Source organism: Macaca mulatta, chromosome 1, assembly GCF_049350105.2.
Source record: "Macaca mulatta isolate MMU2019108-1 chromosome 1, T2T-MMU8v2.0, whole genome shotgun sequence".
NCBI lineage: Eukaryota > Metazoa > Chordata > Mammalia > Primates > Cercopithecidae > Macaca > Macaca mulatta.
Window position 1 is genome coordinate 13,664,452 of NC_133406.1, and position 15,184 is coordinate 13,679,635.

The 15,184-nt window shown below is 44.4% G+C and overlaps 1 protein-coding gene across 14 annotated transcripts in view; it reads right to left on the minus strand.

The window, feature by feature from the left end:
• TBCE (tubulin folding cofactor E) overlaps positions 1-15,184 on the minus strand; it is an 83,322-nt gene that overhangs the window by 48,291 nt on the left and 19,847 nt on the right. For 11 of the 14 annotated variants that reach the window (XR_003727395.2, XR_013413804.1, XR_013413806.1 and 8 more), the window contains 1 exon segment: positions 3,613-3,697. The exons of the other annotated variants lie outside the window; for them this stretch is intronic. Coding sequence is in view for 6 of the 11 variants with exons in the window: in XM_015126572.3 (XP_014982058.2) it covers positions 3,613-3,697 (85 nt within the window). In the remaining 5 variants the exon portion in view is untranslated. 14 annotated transcript variants of the gene reach the window in all.

Genomic DNA, 15,184 nt, shown 5'->3' on the forward strand with positions numbered 1-15,184 from the left:
AGATCTCATTGTGTTGTCTAGGCTGGTCTTGAAACTCCTGGGCTTAAGCAATCCTAACGACTCAGCCTCCCAAGTAGCTGGTACTAACAGGCACATACCACCCATACCACTCCACAATGCTTAATTTTTTTTCAGACGGAGTCTCGCTCTGTCACCCAGGCTGGAGTGCAGGGGCGCGATCTCGGCTCACTGCAACCTCTGCCTCCCGGGTTCAAGCGATTCTCCTGCCTCAGCCGCCTGAGTAGCTGGGACTAACAGGCACATACCACCCATAACACTCCACACTGCTTAATTTTTTTTTTTTTTGAGATGAAGTCTCGCTCTATCACCCAGGCTGGAGTGCAGTGGTGCAATCTCGGCTCACTGAAACCTCCACCTCCCAGATTCAAGCGATTCTCCTGCCTCAGTCACCCGAGTAGCTGGGACTACAGGCGCCCGCCACCACGCCTTGTTAATTTTTATATTTTCAGTAGAGACGGGGTTTCATCATATTGGTCAGGCTGGTCTTGAACTCCTGACCTCGTGATCCACCTGCCTTGGCCTCCCAAAGTGCTGGAATTACAGGCGTGAGCCAATGCACCCGGCCAATTTTGTATTTTTACTGTACCTTTTCTATGTTTAGGTAAACACTTACCATTATGTTACAATTGCCTACAGTATTCAGCAGAGTAACATGTTGTACAGGTTACAGCCTAAAAGCAATAGGCCATGCCATACAGTAGCCTAGGTGTGTAGTAGGCTACACCATCTAGGTTTGTGTAAATACACTATGATGTTCACACAATGACGAAACTACCTAACAGGCATTTCTCAGAACGCATCCCCTTCATTAAGCAATGCATGACTATACTGAGTCAATGTCCCTGAACCAAGGCCCCCCATCAGCATTTCAGGACAAATCCTGCATCACCCAGGACTTGAAGCAATTCTGGATTTTTCTGCTCAGGGTAACCAAGACTTTGAAAATATCACTGTATTCAGAGACCATTAAAGACCATAAAATTATGAACAATTTGGGCAAGCTTTTAGAAGAAGGAAGTAGGCCGGGGTAAGTTCCAAATAAAAAGTCCTTTTGCAGGGGGTGGTGGCTCACACCTGTAATCCCAGCACTTTGGGAGGCCGAGGCCAGTGGATTGCCTGAGGTCAGGAGTTCGAGAACAGTCTGGCCAACCTGCTGAAATCCCCGTTTCTACTAAAAATACAAAAAAATTAGCCAGACGTGGTAGCAAATCCCAGCTACTCAGGAGGCTGAGGCAGGGGAATTGCTTGAACCAGGGAGGTGGAGGTTGCAGTGAGCCAAGATCATGCCACTGCACTCCAGCCTTGGCAACAGAGCAAGACTATATCTCAAAAACAAAACAAAACAAAACAAAACAAAAAAAAACGGTCCTTTCACAGGAGGGTTTGTAAGGTCATGGTCCAGGTACCTAAGGAATCCGTGGGCCTGGCTAAAATATTTCTCCCAGAACACATAACCTGAACAGCTCTGAACAAATTCAGAGATGGCAAGTCTACAAGCAGAGTTGGCCTTTTAAGAACATCCTGACTTTCTAAAATTATGGAATAGTGGACCAGGAGATACGCTGTGTGGTTATCTAATTCTGACCTTCATTTTAAAGGTTAGTAAACTTGTCTTGTTCGTGACCATAAAGACTGTTAAAAGCGGGCTGGTGCAGCGGCTCGCACCTGTAATCTTTGAGATACGGAGGTGGGAGGATCGTTTGAGGCCAGGAGCTTGAGACCAGCCTGGGCAACACAGAAAAACTTCATCTCGATAATTTTTTGTTTTGTTTTGTTTTTTTAATTAATTGGGTGTGCTGGTGCGTGCTTGTAGTCCCAGCTACTCACGAGGCTGAGGCAGAAAGATCACTTGAGCCCAGGAGTTCAGGGTGACAGTGAGCCATGATCATGCCACTGCATTCCAGTCTGGGCGAGACAATGTCTCAAAAAATAAATAAACCAAACAAACAAACAATAAAGATTGTTAAAAATAGACTAGAGGCCTCCTGATTTCTAGGGCAGTATTGTGTTCACTGTACCACACTTAAGGAAAAACAGCTTACTAGGGAAAGATCCTTTTGAGAAATTGAAAACTAATAAACATCAACAACAACAACAAAAATTCAGAAGACAGGCTCTGCCTGAAGGCTCTCAACACCCTTTTCAGAGCTTCATGCAGTTTTTCTGACATCAGGTAATCAAAAATATTAATAGAAATGCAATGTGATGGGCTAGGCGTGTAATCCTGGCACTTTGGGAGGCCAAAGCAGGCGGATCACAAGGTCAGGAGTTCAAGACCAGCCTGGCAATATGGTGAAACCTCGTCTCTACTAAAAGTATAGAAATTAGCCGGGCATGGTGGTGGGCACCTATAATTCCAGCTACTCGGGAGGCTGAGGCAGGAGAATCACTTGTACCTGGGAGGCAGAGGTTGCAGTGAGCCGAGATTGTGCCATTGCATTCCAGCTGGGGGACAGAGCAAGACTCCATCTCAAAAAAAAAAAAAAACAAAAAAAAGCCAAGACGGGCGGGTCACGAGGTTAGGAGATCGAGACCATCCTGGCTAACACGGTGAAACCCCGTCTCTACTAAATAATACAAAAAACTAGCCGGGCGAGGTGGCGGGTGCCTGTAGTCCCAGCTACTCGGGAGGCTGAGGCAGGAGAATGGCGCAAACCCGGGAGGCGGAGCTTGCAGTGAGCTGAGATCCGGCCACTGCACTCCAGCCTGGGTGACAAAGCAAGACTCCGTCTCAAAAACAAAACAAAACAAAACAAAACAAAAAAAAACAAAAAACAAAAAACAACAAAAAAAAAGAGGCTGGGCGCGGTGGCTCACGCCTGTAATCCCAGCATTTTGGGAGGCCAAGGTGGGTGGATCACGAGGTCAGGAGATCAAGACCATCGTGGCTAACATGGTGAAACCCTGTCTCTACTAAAAATACAAAAAATTAGCCGGGCGTGGTGGTGGGCATCTGTAGTCCCAGCTACTCGGGAGGCTGAGGCCGGAGAATGGCATGAATCCGGGAGGCGGAGCTTGCAGTGAGCCGAGATTGCACCTCTGCACTCCAGCCTGGGTGACAGAGTGAGACTCCCTCTCAAAAAAAAAAAAAAGAAAAAGAAGTGCAATGTGACATGGTGACATGTAACTCTTCCTATCATAAGAAATTTTTTTAATGGTGGCTCAGCATTTCACTATTTAGATGTTCTATATTTTGGGTAATCAATTCCTTCTTACTGGATATCTAGGCTGTTTCTCTTTTCTATTATTTACTCATTGGATTATAAATTGATAATGAGCCAGAAAGGTTTACATTCATCCAATTTAAAGGACTGTCTCACACACACACACACACACACACACACACACAAAGGACGTAGAAAGCAACGCCACACATAAGGTCAAGAGTCAGAATTTTTTTTAAAAAGGGAAAAATTCTACAAATAGCAGCAATTAAGCCACAAATAAAGTTAACTGCCTTTTTGGAATACAACAAATTCCATAATATAACTACTCCATGAGCCAAACGTTTCTTCCTCTCCATCCCTCCTTATTCAAGTATTAAATATAATCTTGACTAAATGACCATGCTGATTCATAATGAAAAGTTACCTGCATTTAAAATACACAGTCCCTTCGTGGCTCCCATCATGCTTTCCTCTCTCGGGATTGTCCCATTCTACTCCTAACCAGGGTCCTAGCAGAACAAGAAAAACCAAATGAGTAACAGATGATGATACAGGCAACGCTCCATTTTTCTGCAAGCAAATACCAATTTGCAGTGGAAACCACATCACACAGATACCACTTGGGGAGGAGGGAATGGCCAAGTTAGCCTTACACTCAGGACTTCAATCAGCAAATGCCATAGCATGTCTGGGTGAAAAAGCCAACAAAAACCACCTCTCCAGAAAACAAGAATGGCTAAAATTTATTGAGCACACTAAACAAGATTGACCCTCGAGGACATGACACTAAGAGAAATAAGCCACCACAAAAGGACAAACACCATATTCCACTTACATGAGACACCTAGGGTATTTACTACTAAACTGTACATTCAAAACTGGTTCAGATGGTAAATTTTATGTTACGTATATTTTACCACAATTTAAAATGTTAAATTAAAAAGTGGTTAAAATGGCAAACTTTATGTTATGTATGTAGCTACAATAAAAATTTCAAAAAAAAAAAAAAAAAAGCCTAGGCACAGTGGCTCACACCTGTAATCCCAGCACTTTGCAAGGCCAAAGTAGGTGGATCACCTGAGGTCAGGAATTCGAGACTGGCCTGACCAACATGAAGAAACCTCTTCTCTACTAAAAATACAAAATTAGCAGGGCGTGGTGACGCTTGACAGTAATCCCAGCTACTCGGGAGTCTGAGGCAGGAGAAACGCTTGAACCCGGTAGGCAGAGGTTGCAGTGAGCCGAGATCGTGCCACTGCACTCCAGCCTGGGCAACAAGAGCAAAATTCCATCTCAAAAAAAAAAAAAAAATCCAAAAACAAAGGAAAAATAATGTTTTCCTTCAATTTCAGCAAAGAAAAACCCAAAAAAGGTAGTCTTCAAGGAAAAAGAAAATGATCCCGGATAGAAGCCTAAAGATACAGAGGGTGGGGAGACAAAAGGCAAGAAAAGGGTAAATACATGGGTAAAGTTAAATTAATATAGACAACATAAAGTAATAATATCAGTTCTTTGGGTTTAAAATAAACATTGGTTAAAATGTCACACATGAGTTAGGAAGGTGATAAATGGCGTGTTCTAAGGTTTTTCATGGGTCCAAAAGGAGGTATAATTATTAGACTAGATTTCTGTAAATCACAGATACATATTTTAATCTCTAGACTTACCTCAAAATAATAAAAAATTAACTGCTGTGTAAGGAAAAATAAAAAATGAATAACTACTGTGTAAATTAAAACTCTCTCCAAACCATGTCTTTCCTCTGCTACACCACTTCTCACACTACAACAATCAACACAGAAGATGACTTCTGTGACCGAATGTGTGGGGGTTTTCCCCACACACCAAGCAGTGGATGCCACCTGGGTGTCCACCGATTCAATTCTGACACTATCTGACTGGACATAGTGTCAGACCCCCAGCCACCAGTCTGGGCATCTGGAACTTTTGACTGACCAGCTTCAAACAGCTGGGGTTCCAACAACCCCCTCTTTATATTTGATTAATTTCCTGGAGTGGCTCACAGAACTCATGAAAACACTTATTTACATTTACAGGTTTATTATAAAAAATATTGCAAAGAATCTAGATGAAGAGGTGCGCTACGGCAAGGTACGGAGGAAGGGCTGTGGAGCCTCCAAGCCCTCCATGGATGCAAGAACCTTCACAGATTCAGCTATCTAGAAGTTCAAAGACATCAGCATTCCTGCCTCTAGTGTAGGGGGGTGAGAGCCTCTCCAGGAGGGACTTATGACCCACAATCGGAATGGTGAAGATGATTAGAGATCTGCCTTGGGGCAGGAGAATGGAGGGCAGGAAAGAGATCCTGTTGCCTGAGGCCAGACACACCAACATTATAACAAAAGACTGTAACAAGAGGTATGGGAGCTAAGAACCAGGAACCAAGAACAAAAACCAATATATATCATACCACCACAACTACCAAACTAATACAGAAGAAACATCAGATAAAAATAATCATCTCGGCCGGGCGCGGTGGCTCAAGCCTGTAATCCCAGCACTTTGGGAGGCCGAGATGGGCGGATCACGAGGTCAGGAGATCGAGACCATCCTGGCTAACACGGTGAAACCCCGTCTCTACTAAGAAATACAAAAAATAGCCGGGCAAGGTGGCAGCGCCTGTAGTCCCAGCTACTCGGGAGGCTGAGGCCGGAGAATGGCGTGAACCCGGGAGGCGGAGCTTGCAGTGAGCTGAGATCCGGCCACTGCACTCCAGCCTGGGCTACAAAGCGAGACTCCGTCTCAAAAAAAAAAAATAAATTAAAAAAATAATCATCATCATCATCATCATCTCTAGGCTTGGTTGTTCATGCCTGTAATCCCAGCACTTTGGGAGGTGAAGGCGGGTGGATTGCTTGAGCTTAGGGGTTCGAGACCAGCCTAGGCAACATGGCAAAACCCTGTCTCTACTAAAAATACAAAAAAATAGCTGGGCATGGGGGTGCATGCCTGTGATCCCAGCTACCCAGAAGGCTGAGGTGGGAGGATTGTTTGAGCCTGGGGTGTGGAGGTTGCAGTGAGCCAAGGTTGAGCCACTGCACTCCAGCCTGAGTGACAGGGGGAGACTCTGTCTCAAAAAACAAAAAAAGAAAAGAAATAGTGGCTGGGCACCGGAGCTCACGCCTGTGATCCCAGCACTTTGGGAAGCCGAGGCTGGCTGACTGTTTGAGCTCAGGAGTTCGAGATCAGCCTAGGTAACACAGTGAAACTACGTCTCTACAAAAACTACAAAAACAAGCCTGGTGTGGTGGTACGCACCTGTAGTTCCAGCTACTTGGAAGGCTGAGGTGGGAGGACCACTTCAACCCAGGAGGCGGAAGTTGCAGATAGCACTACTGAACTCCAGCCTGGGCAATGTAATAAGACGCTGTCTCAAAACAAAAAACAAAACAAAACAAAAAAAAAACAATAATCATCGTCATCCAATGAAGGTAGAAAAAGAAGAAAACAAGGAACAAAACATCAGCAAAACAAAAAGTAGTAAGATGAGAGATATAAACCCAAATTATCAATAATTAAGTAAAACATAAATGGTATAAATGCACTCATTAAAAGAAAACATTTTCCAATACCCGGGCACAGCAGCTCACACCTATAGTCCCAGCACTTAGGGAGGCCAAGTCGGGTGGATCACCTGAGGTCAGGAGTTCGAGACCAGCCTGACCAACATGGCGAAACCCCGTCTCTACTAAAAATAGAAAAATTAGCCGGGTGTGGTGGTGGGTGCCTGTAATCCCAGCTACTCGGGAGGCTGAGGCTGAGGTAGGAGAATTGCTGGAACCCAGCAGGTGTAGGTTGCAGTGAGCCAAGATCGCGCCATTGTACTCCAGTCTGGGCGACAAGAGCAAAACTCCATCTCAAAAGGAAAAAAAAAAAGAAGTACAATTAATGTTATCATCATAGAAACTATCAGAATGGGTTGAACTGATGGATGCTACAAAGAATGCACAAAGTAAGACCATTCTCTCACACTGCAAAGCACAAGTCATTTTTCAAGCTAAAGCAGATGGAAAGAGCAAAGCCAGCATTCAACTGTCAGCATTCAAGTCTGACGAAGAACATCTATGGTTTAGCAAGCTTTTGCCCAGGGGCCAGTACATTAATGACAGAGGAGCAAGTACAGAAACCAGTATGAATAAGAGAGTGGACAGAAGTGGTATAAGGGCAGGCCTACCTACCTCACTAGTCAGATCCCAGGAATGTGTAAGATCCAGATTTTTGCTTTCTACATCCAGGGTGAACAAACCCTGATAGCCTCACTTTAAAAATTCCAAATGCACAAAAGACTGAACCAGACACTAGCACACAGGTTTATTAATTTACAATGATAGATAAAGCTGTCACACAAACCTGATTACTCTGGTCGGCCTAATTTTTTTCCTATTCTCCATGGACTCAAGCCACATGAAAAACCATCATAATCAGTCCCAACTTCACTGACATCACAAGAATTAAAAATAATTAATCCATTACAAAGTTTCTGCATAGCGAAAGAAACAATCAAAGTGCCAGGCGCGGTGACTCACTCCTGTAATCCCAGCATTCTGGAAGGCCGAGGCGGGCGGATCACGAGATCAGGAGATCGAGACCATCCTGGCTAGCACCACGGTGAAAACCCGTCTCCACTAAAAAATATAAAAAATTAGCCGGACGTGGTGGCGGGTGCCTGTAATCCCAACTGCACAGGAGGCTGAAGCAGGAGAATGGCGTGGACCCGGGAGGCGGAGCTTGCAGTGAGCCGAGATCGCGCCACTGCACTCCAGCCTGGGCCACGGAGCAAGACTTCGTCTCAAAAAAAAAAGAGATTGAGACCATCCTGGCCAACGTGGTGAAACCCCGTCTCCACTAAAAATACAAAAATTAGCTGCGCGTGGCGGCGCACGCCTGTAGTCCCAGCTACTCGGAAGGCTAAAGCAAAAGAATCCCTTGAGCGGGGGAGGTGGAGGTTGCAGTGAGCCAAGATGGCGGCTATTGCACTCCAGCCTGGAGACAGAGCGAGACTGTCTCAAAAGAAAATAAACAAACAATCAACAAAGTGAAGAGACAACTCATAGAATGGGAGAAAATATTTACAAACTACTCATCTAATAAGGGATTAATAACCAGAATATAATAAGGAGCTCAAACAATTCAGTAGAAAAAACATCTAATAATCCGATTAAGAAATGGGCAAAAGATCTGAATAGACATTTCTCAAAGGAAGGCATACAAATGGCAAGCAGGGGCCGGGCGCGGTGGCTCAAGCCTGTAATCCCAGCACTTTGGGAGGCCGAGGCGAGCGGATCACAAGGTCAGGAGATCGAGACCACAGTGAAACCCCGTCTCTACTAAAAATACAAAAAATTAGCCGGGCGCGGTGGCGGGCGCCTGTAGTCCCAGCTACTCAGGAGGCTGAGGCAGGAGAATGGCGGGAACCCAGGAGGTGGAGCTTGCAGTGAGCCGAGATCGCGCCACTGCACTCCAGCCTGGGCAACAGCGTGAGACTCCGTCTCAAAAAAAAAAAAAAAAACAAATGGCAAGCAGGTATATGAAAAGGTACTCAACATCACTCATCATCAGATAAATGCAAATCAAAACTACAATGAGGTATCACATCACCCCAGTTAAAAGGGCTTTTATCCAAAAGAGAGGCTATATAACAAATGCTAGAGGAAAGGGAGCCCTCACACACTGCTGGTGGGAATGTAAATTAGTACAACCACCATGGAGAGCAGTTTGGAGAATCCTCAAAAAACTAAAAATAGAACTGCCATATGTTCCAGCAATCCTACTGCTAGTTACATATCCAAAAGAAAGAAAAACACTATATAGAAGAGACATCTGCACTCCTGTGTTTACTGCAGCACTATTCTGAATAGCCAAGGTTTGGAATCAACCTAAGTGTCCATCAACAGATGAATGGATAAAGAAAATAAACACATACACAAGAAAATACTATTCAGCCTTAAAAAAGACTGAGATCGGCCGGGCGCGGTGGCTCAAGCCTGTAATCCCAGCACTTTGGGAGGCCGAGGCGGGTGGATCACGAGGTCAGGAGATCAAGACCATCCTGGCTAACATGGTGAAACCCCGTCTCTACTAAAAATACAAAAAACTAGCCGGGCGTGGTGGTGGGCGCCTGTAGTCCCAGCTACTCGGAGGCTGAGGCAGGAGAATGGCGTGAACCTGGGAGGCGGAGCTTGCAGTGAGCCGAGATCGCGCCACTGCACTCCAGCCTGGGTGACACAGCGCGAGACTCCGTCTCAAAAGAAAAAAGAAAAAAAAAAAAAAAAAAAAGACTGAGATCCTGTCATTTGCAACAACATGGGTGGAACTGGAGGTCATTCTGTTAAGTGAAATAAGGCAAGCACAGAAAGACAAACCTCACATGTTCTCACTTATTTGCAGGAGTTAAAAAAATGAAAACAATTGAACTCATGGAGATAGAGAGTAGAATGGGGCTGGGCAAGGTGGTTCACGCCTGTAATCTCAGCACTTTGGGAGGCTGAAGCAGGCGGATCACCTGAGGTCAGGAGTTCAAGAGCAGCCTGGCCAACATGGCAAATCCCCGACTCCATTAAAAATACAAAATTTAGCCAGACGTGGTGGTGCACACCTGTAATCCCAGCTACTTGGGAGGCTGAGGCAGGAGAATCACTTGAACCCAGGAGGCGGAGGTTGCTATAAGCCAAGATGGCACCACTGCACTCCAACCTGGGCAACAGAGCGACGCTCCATTTAAAAAAAAAAAAAAAAAAAAGAGAAAGAAGAAGTAGAATGATGGTTACTAAAGGCTGGGAGGCTGGGCAGGGGAAGGGAGTGGGAATGGTTAATGGGTACAAGAATACAGATAGCATGAATAAGATCTAGTGTTTGATAGCATGATAGGGTGACTACAGTCAACAATAATTTATTGTACATCTTTATATAACTAAAAGGGTATAATTGGGCTGTTTGTAACACAAAGACAGAATAAATGGTGATGGATACCTCATTTACCCAGATGTGATTATTATATATTGTATGCCTGTATCAAAACATCTCATGTACCCTATAAATAAATACACCTGCCAGGTGCAGTGGCTCACGCCTGTAATCCCAGCACTTTGGGAGGCCGAGGCGGGCGGATCACCCCAGGTCGCAAGTTTGAGACCAGCCTGATGAACATGGAGAAACCCCGTCTCTACTAAAAATACAAAAATTAGCCAGATATGGTGGCACACGCCTGTGATCCCAGGTACTCGGGAAGCTGAGGCAGGAGAATCCCTTGAACCTGAGAGGCGGAGGTTGCAGTGAGCTGAGATTGCGCCACTGCACTCCAGCCTGGGCAACAGGAGCAAAACTCTGCCTCAAAAAATAAAAAATAAAAAATAAATGCACCTACTATGTACCCACAAAAATTAAAAGAATCCAACAATCCAGAAATCATCCTCCTTGGTATTTACCTAAATGAGTTGAAAATATATGCCCACACAAAAACCTGCACACAAATGTTTAAAGCAACTTTACTCACAATTCCCCAAACTAGAAAACAAAATATCCTTTAGTAGGTGAAGAATAAACCATGGTACATCCAGACAATGGAATAGTAATCAGCATTACAAATATATAAGCTGGCCTGGAACTGTGCCTCACGCCTCTGATCCCAGCACTTTCAGAGGCCAAGGCAGGAGGATCACTTGAGCCCAGGAGTTCAAGTCCAGTCTGGGCACCATAGGAAGACCTTGTCTCAACAAAAAATTAGCAAGGTGGCCGGGCGCAGTGGCTTACGCCTGTAATCCCAGCACTTTGGGAGGCCGAGGCAGGTGGATCACGAGGTCATGAGATCGAGACCATCCTGGCTAACACAGTGAAACCCCGTCTCTACTAAAAATACAAAAAATTAGCCGGGCATGGTGGTGCGCGCCTGTAGTCCCAGCTACTCGGGAGGCTGAAGCAGGTGAATGGCGTGAACCCGGGAGGCGGAGCTTGCAGTGAGCGGAGATCGTGCCACTACACTCCAGCCTGGGCGACAAAACGAGACTTCGTCTCAAAAAAAAAAAAAAAAAAAAAAAAAATTAGCAAGGTATGGTGGCTAGTGCCTGTAGTCCCAACTACTCAGGAGACTGAGGTGCGACGATCACTTCGGCCCCATAGGTTGAAGCTGCAGTGAGCTATGATCGTGCCACTGCACTCCAGCCTGGGCTACAGAAAAAGACTCTGTCTTAAAAAATAAGGGCTAGATGCAGTGGTTCACGCCTGTAATCCCAGCACTTTGGGAGGCCTAGGCAGGCAGATTGCTTGAGCCCAGGAGCCAAAAACCAGTCTGGCAAAATCCGCTCTCTAAAAAATACAAAAAAATTAGCCAGGCATGGTAGTGCACACCTGTAGTCCCAGCAACTTGGGAGGCTAAGGTGAGAGAATCATTTGAGCCCAGGTACAGAGGCTATAGTTACAGTGAGCTATGACAGCACTACTGAACTCCAGCCTGGGCAACAGAGTGAGAACCTGTTTCAAAAAAAAAAAAGGAAGAAAGAAAGAAAAGAAAAAAAAGAAATTTTCAAATGCCTATAATAAAATTCGTTACAAATTTTAAGTAGGGCTGCATCCTAGTAGTAAGTAAGCTATAACATGCACCCTGAAATCACTAAATGAAATAAATAACTTAATTACCTACTTAGTTCCACTACAATTTTCACCTAAATACCATGGTGTGTATGTCAAAGACAGGAACTCTGGTTTGATACAATGTTTAGATGTTCCCCTAGGCAACAGTCAGTAAGTTTAGCTGTTTCCTTCATCCATATCATGTCATTACCATATTAAAATACATATATATCTATTTGCTCTGCAGGAGGATAAAAGCATGATTCTTCTGAAAGGTGTATACAACTGCTAAAAGAACAGCACTGCTGTAAATACTTTATGAAGAGATTTGCTACCAGACTACCTGTGTCAACTCTATTCTCTAGGTATTATTATTTCAATACAGGAAATGAAAAAAAAATTAAAACTCTGGAACAAGAACAGCAATCAAACAACAATAATAAGATATAATCAATAAATACTATTTTTTTTTTTTTTTGGAGACAGAGTCTCACTCTGTCACCCAGGCTGGAGCAATGATGCAATCTTGGCTCACTGCAACCTCCGCCTCCTGGGTTCAAGCGATTTTCCTGTCTCAGCCTCCCAAGTAGCTGGGACTACAGGCACATGCCACCATGCCCGGCTAATTTTTTGTATTTTTAGTAGAGACGGGGTTTCACTGTGTTAGCCAGGAAGGTCTCGATCTCCTGACCTCATGATCCACCCACCTCGGCCTCCCAAAGTGCTGGGATTACAGGCATGAGCCACCATGCCCAACCATTAAATACTATTTTTTAAAATATCTCTAGCATTAAAACTCAGTATATAAATAATGTGAAAAGCCAAAAGTAGGTAAATAAATGCTACAGAAGTCTTTATAAATAAACAACATTTCATTTTGGTGAAAAAGTGTAACCACAGGAAATGGTGGGATAAAAATTAGATTTTTCTCTATATGGGAAGCTAAGAAACTCATGTCTAAAATTAATCAAGAAAAAAGCTAATGCAGATTTTTTTAAATTAATTTTTTTAGAGACAGCATCTCACTCTGTTGCCCAGGCTGGATTATATAGCTCATAGCAGCCGTGAATTTATGGGCTCAAGCAATCCTCCCACCTCAGCTTCCCAGTAGCTGGGACTATAAGCCGGAGTCACCATGTCTGGCAAATAATTTTGTTAAAAGAGACAGCAGATGAAAAGAGCATGTGACTACCCTACCTTAAAATCTTAAAGAATAGATACCACTTTGGACTAAAGGATTAAACCAAGATGTGAAATAGAATCAAGTTTTTCAATAATCTGGACTTACTGATTTAAAACAATTCTGGGCCAGGCGAGGTGGCTCACGCCTATAATCCCAGCACTTTGGGAGGCTGAGGTGGGCGGATCATCTGAGGTCAGGAGTTCGAGACCACCCTGACCAACATGGTGAAACCCTGTCTCTACTAATAATACAAAAATTAGCTGGGCGTGGAGGGGGGTGCCTGTAATCCTCGCTACTCGGGAGGCTAAGGCAGGAGAATCTCTTAAACCTGGGAGGCAGAGGTTGCAGTGAGCCAAGATCCCACCACTGCACTCCAGCCTGGGCGATGAGAGCAAGACTCCATCTCAAAAAAAAAAAAAAAAAAAAAAAAATCTGTTCACCAATTTGACAGTATGAATCCCAACTTTCTTTTTTTTTTGAAACAGAGCCTTGCTCTGTCACCCAGGCTGGAGTGCAGTGGCATGATCACGGTTCACTGCAGACTCGACCTCCTGGGCTCAAGCAATCCGCCCATTTCAGCTTCCCAAGTAGCTGGGGCTACAGGCACATGCCACCATGCCAGGCTGATTGATTGATTGATTGATGCTGGAGACAGGGATCTTGTTATGTTACCCAGGCTGGTCTCAAACTCCTGAGCTCAAGCAATCCTCCCTCTTCAGTCTCCCAAAGTGCTGTGATTACAGGCATGAGCCACCACACTCAGCCTATGAATCACAATTTAAACTGTACAGTTTTGTAAGAAAATCTATTTTTTTTTAGAATTGCACTGTAAAGTATTTAGGAATGAAATGCTACTCTGTATATAATTTAAAATGCTTAAGCAAAAAATAAGAGATGGGCCGGGCACAGTGGCTCACGTCTGTAATCCCAGCGCTTTGGGAGGGTGAGGTGGGTGGATCACGAGGTCAGGAGTTCGAGACCAGCCTGGCCAACATGGGGAAACCCCATCTCTACTAAAAATACAAAAATTAGCTGGGCATAGTGGCACATGCCTGTAATCCCAGCTACTTGGGAGGCTGAGGCAGGAGACGCGCTTGAACCAGGGAAGCAGCAGTTGCAGTGAGGGGAGATCATACCACTGCACTCCAGCCTGGATGACAGAATGAGGCTCCATGTCAAAAAAAAAAAAAAGGAAATGAAGTAAATATGGCAACATGTTAACAATTGTTAAATTGACACGACAGGCATATACAGGTGTCCATTATACTATTCTTTCTACTTTCTTTGTCTATACTTTTTTTTTTCTTTTTTTTTTTTTTGAGATAGAGTCTGTCTCTGTGGCCCTGGCTAGGGTGCAGTGGTGCAATCTCGGCTCCTCCAACCGACTGCAACCTCCACGTCCTGGGTTTCATCAATTATCTTGCCTCAGCCTCCCACGTAGCTGGGATTACAGGCACCCACCACCACACCCAGCTAATTTTTCTGTACTTTTAGTAGAGACAGGGTTTTGCCATGTTGCCCAGGCTGGTCTCGAACTCTTGACCAAGTGATCCACCTGCCTCCCAAAGTGCTGGGATTACAGGCATGAGTCACCACGCCTGGCTTATTCTCTCTACTTTCTATACATTTGAAACCTTTTCTTTTTTGTATTTTCTAATAATGATATAAAAAATACTCATATTTTCCTTAAATCTATTCTACTTGTAGGAATTAATCCAACAGATACAGCTCTGTCCATTAAAAAGGCCCAGAAACAAGGACCGACCCAGTAGCAATGAGCACCCCTGCAGCCCATACTGTGGCCCCTGAATATTTGCCAGCAAAAAAAGAAAGAAAACAGCAAGAAATCTAAGATGAACCTTTACATCATAGCTTCCTTATCATATGAGGAAAGCTTTTCCAGCTTCTAGAGGCTGAGGCTGCACACTCCTTAGCTCATGACCCTCTCCCATCTTCAAAATCAACAATGGCCAGCTGAAACATTCTCACATCACACTGACACTGCCTCTTCTACCTCTAGCTTCTACCTCTTTTTTATTTTTTTATTTTTTATTTTTTTTTTGAGACGTTTTGTTCTTGTCACCCAGGCTGGAGTGCAACAGCACAATCTCAGCTCACTGTAACCTCTGCCTCCCAGGTTCAAGCGATTCTCCTGCCTCAGCCTCCCAAGTAGCTGGGATTACGGGCATGCGCCACCACGTCTGACTAATTTTTGTATTATTAATAG